The sequence below is a fragment of the Morus notabilis genome, unplaced genomic scaffold, assembly GCF_000414095.1.
Source record: "Morus notabilis unplaced genomic scaffold, ASM41409v2 Scaffold1512, whole genome shotgun sequence".
NCBI classification, from domain to species: Eukaryota; Viridiplantae; Streptophyta; class Magnoliopsida; order Rosales; family Moraceae; genus Morus; species Morus notabilis.
The window spans coordinates 49,769-50,468 of NW_010367879.1; the positions used below are offsets into that span (position 1 = coordinate 49,769).

The window sequence follows — 700 nt, forward strand, 5'->3', positions numbered from 1 at the left end:
AGCAGTAGCAGTAGCAGTAGCAGTAGCAGTAGCTGTAGTAGTAGCAGTAGTTGTAGAAGTAGTAGTAGTTGTAGAAGTATTAGTATTAGTAGCAACAGCGGTGGCAGTCATAAAACTAACAATAGCAGTAGCAGTAGCAGTAGCAGTAGCAGTAGCAGTAGCAGTAGCAGCAGCAGTAGCAGTAGCAGTAGCAGTAGCAGTAGCTGTAGTAGTAGCAGTAGTTGTAGAAGTAGTAGTAGTTGTAGAAGTATTAGTATTAGTAGCAACAGCGGTGGCAGTCATAAAACTAACAATAGCAGTAGCAGTAGCAGTAGCAGTAGCAGTAGCAGTAGTAGTAGTAGTAGTACTAGTAGTCCTAGTAGCAGCAGCAGCAGTAGCAGTAGTAGTAGTAGTAGTACTAGTAGTCCTAGTAGCAGCAGCAGCAGTAGCAGTAGTAGTAGTAGTAGTACTAGTAGTCCTAGTAGCAGCAGCAGCAGTAGCAGTAGTAGTAGTAGTAGTACTAGTAGTCCTAGTAGCAGCAGCAGCAGTAGCAGTAGTAGTAGTAGTAGTACTAGTAGCAGTAACAGTAGCAGTAGCAGTAGCGGTAGTAGTTGTTGTAGTAGTAGTAGCAGCAGCAGCAGCGGTTGCAGCAGCAATAGCACTAGCAGTACCAGTAGCAGTAGCAGTAGTAGTAGCAGCAGGTAGTAGCAGTAGCAGCAGT

The 700-nt window shown here is 44.6% G+C and overlaps 1 protein-coding gene across 1 annotated transcript in view; it reads right to left on the reverse strand.

Annotated features, from left to right (window-relative positions):
• Positions 1-640, reverse strand: part of LOC112094554 (ice-structuring glycoprotein-like) — a gene marked incomplete at its 5' end in the record, with an annotated part of 11,422 nt that extends 10,782 nt beyond the window's left edge. Inside the window, one exon of the mRNA XM_024175746.1 lies at positions 552-640. Coding sequence (XP_024031514.1) covers positions 552-640 — 89 coding nt within the window. The remainder of the gene's footprint in view (positions 1-551) is intronic.
• Between the last annotated feature and the right edge of the window lie 60 nt (positions 641-700).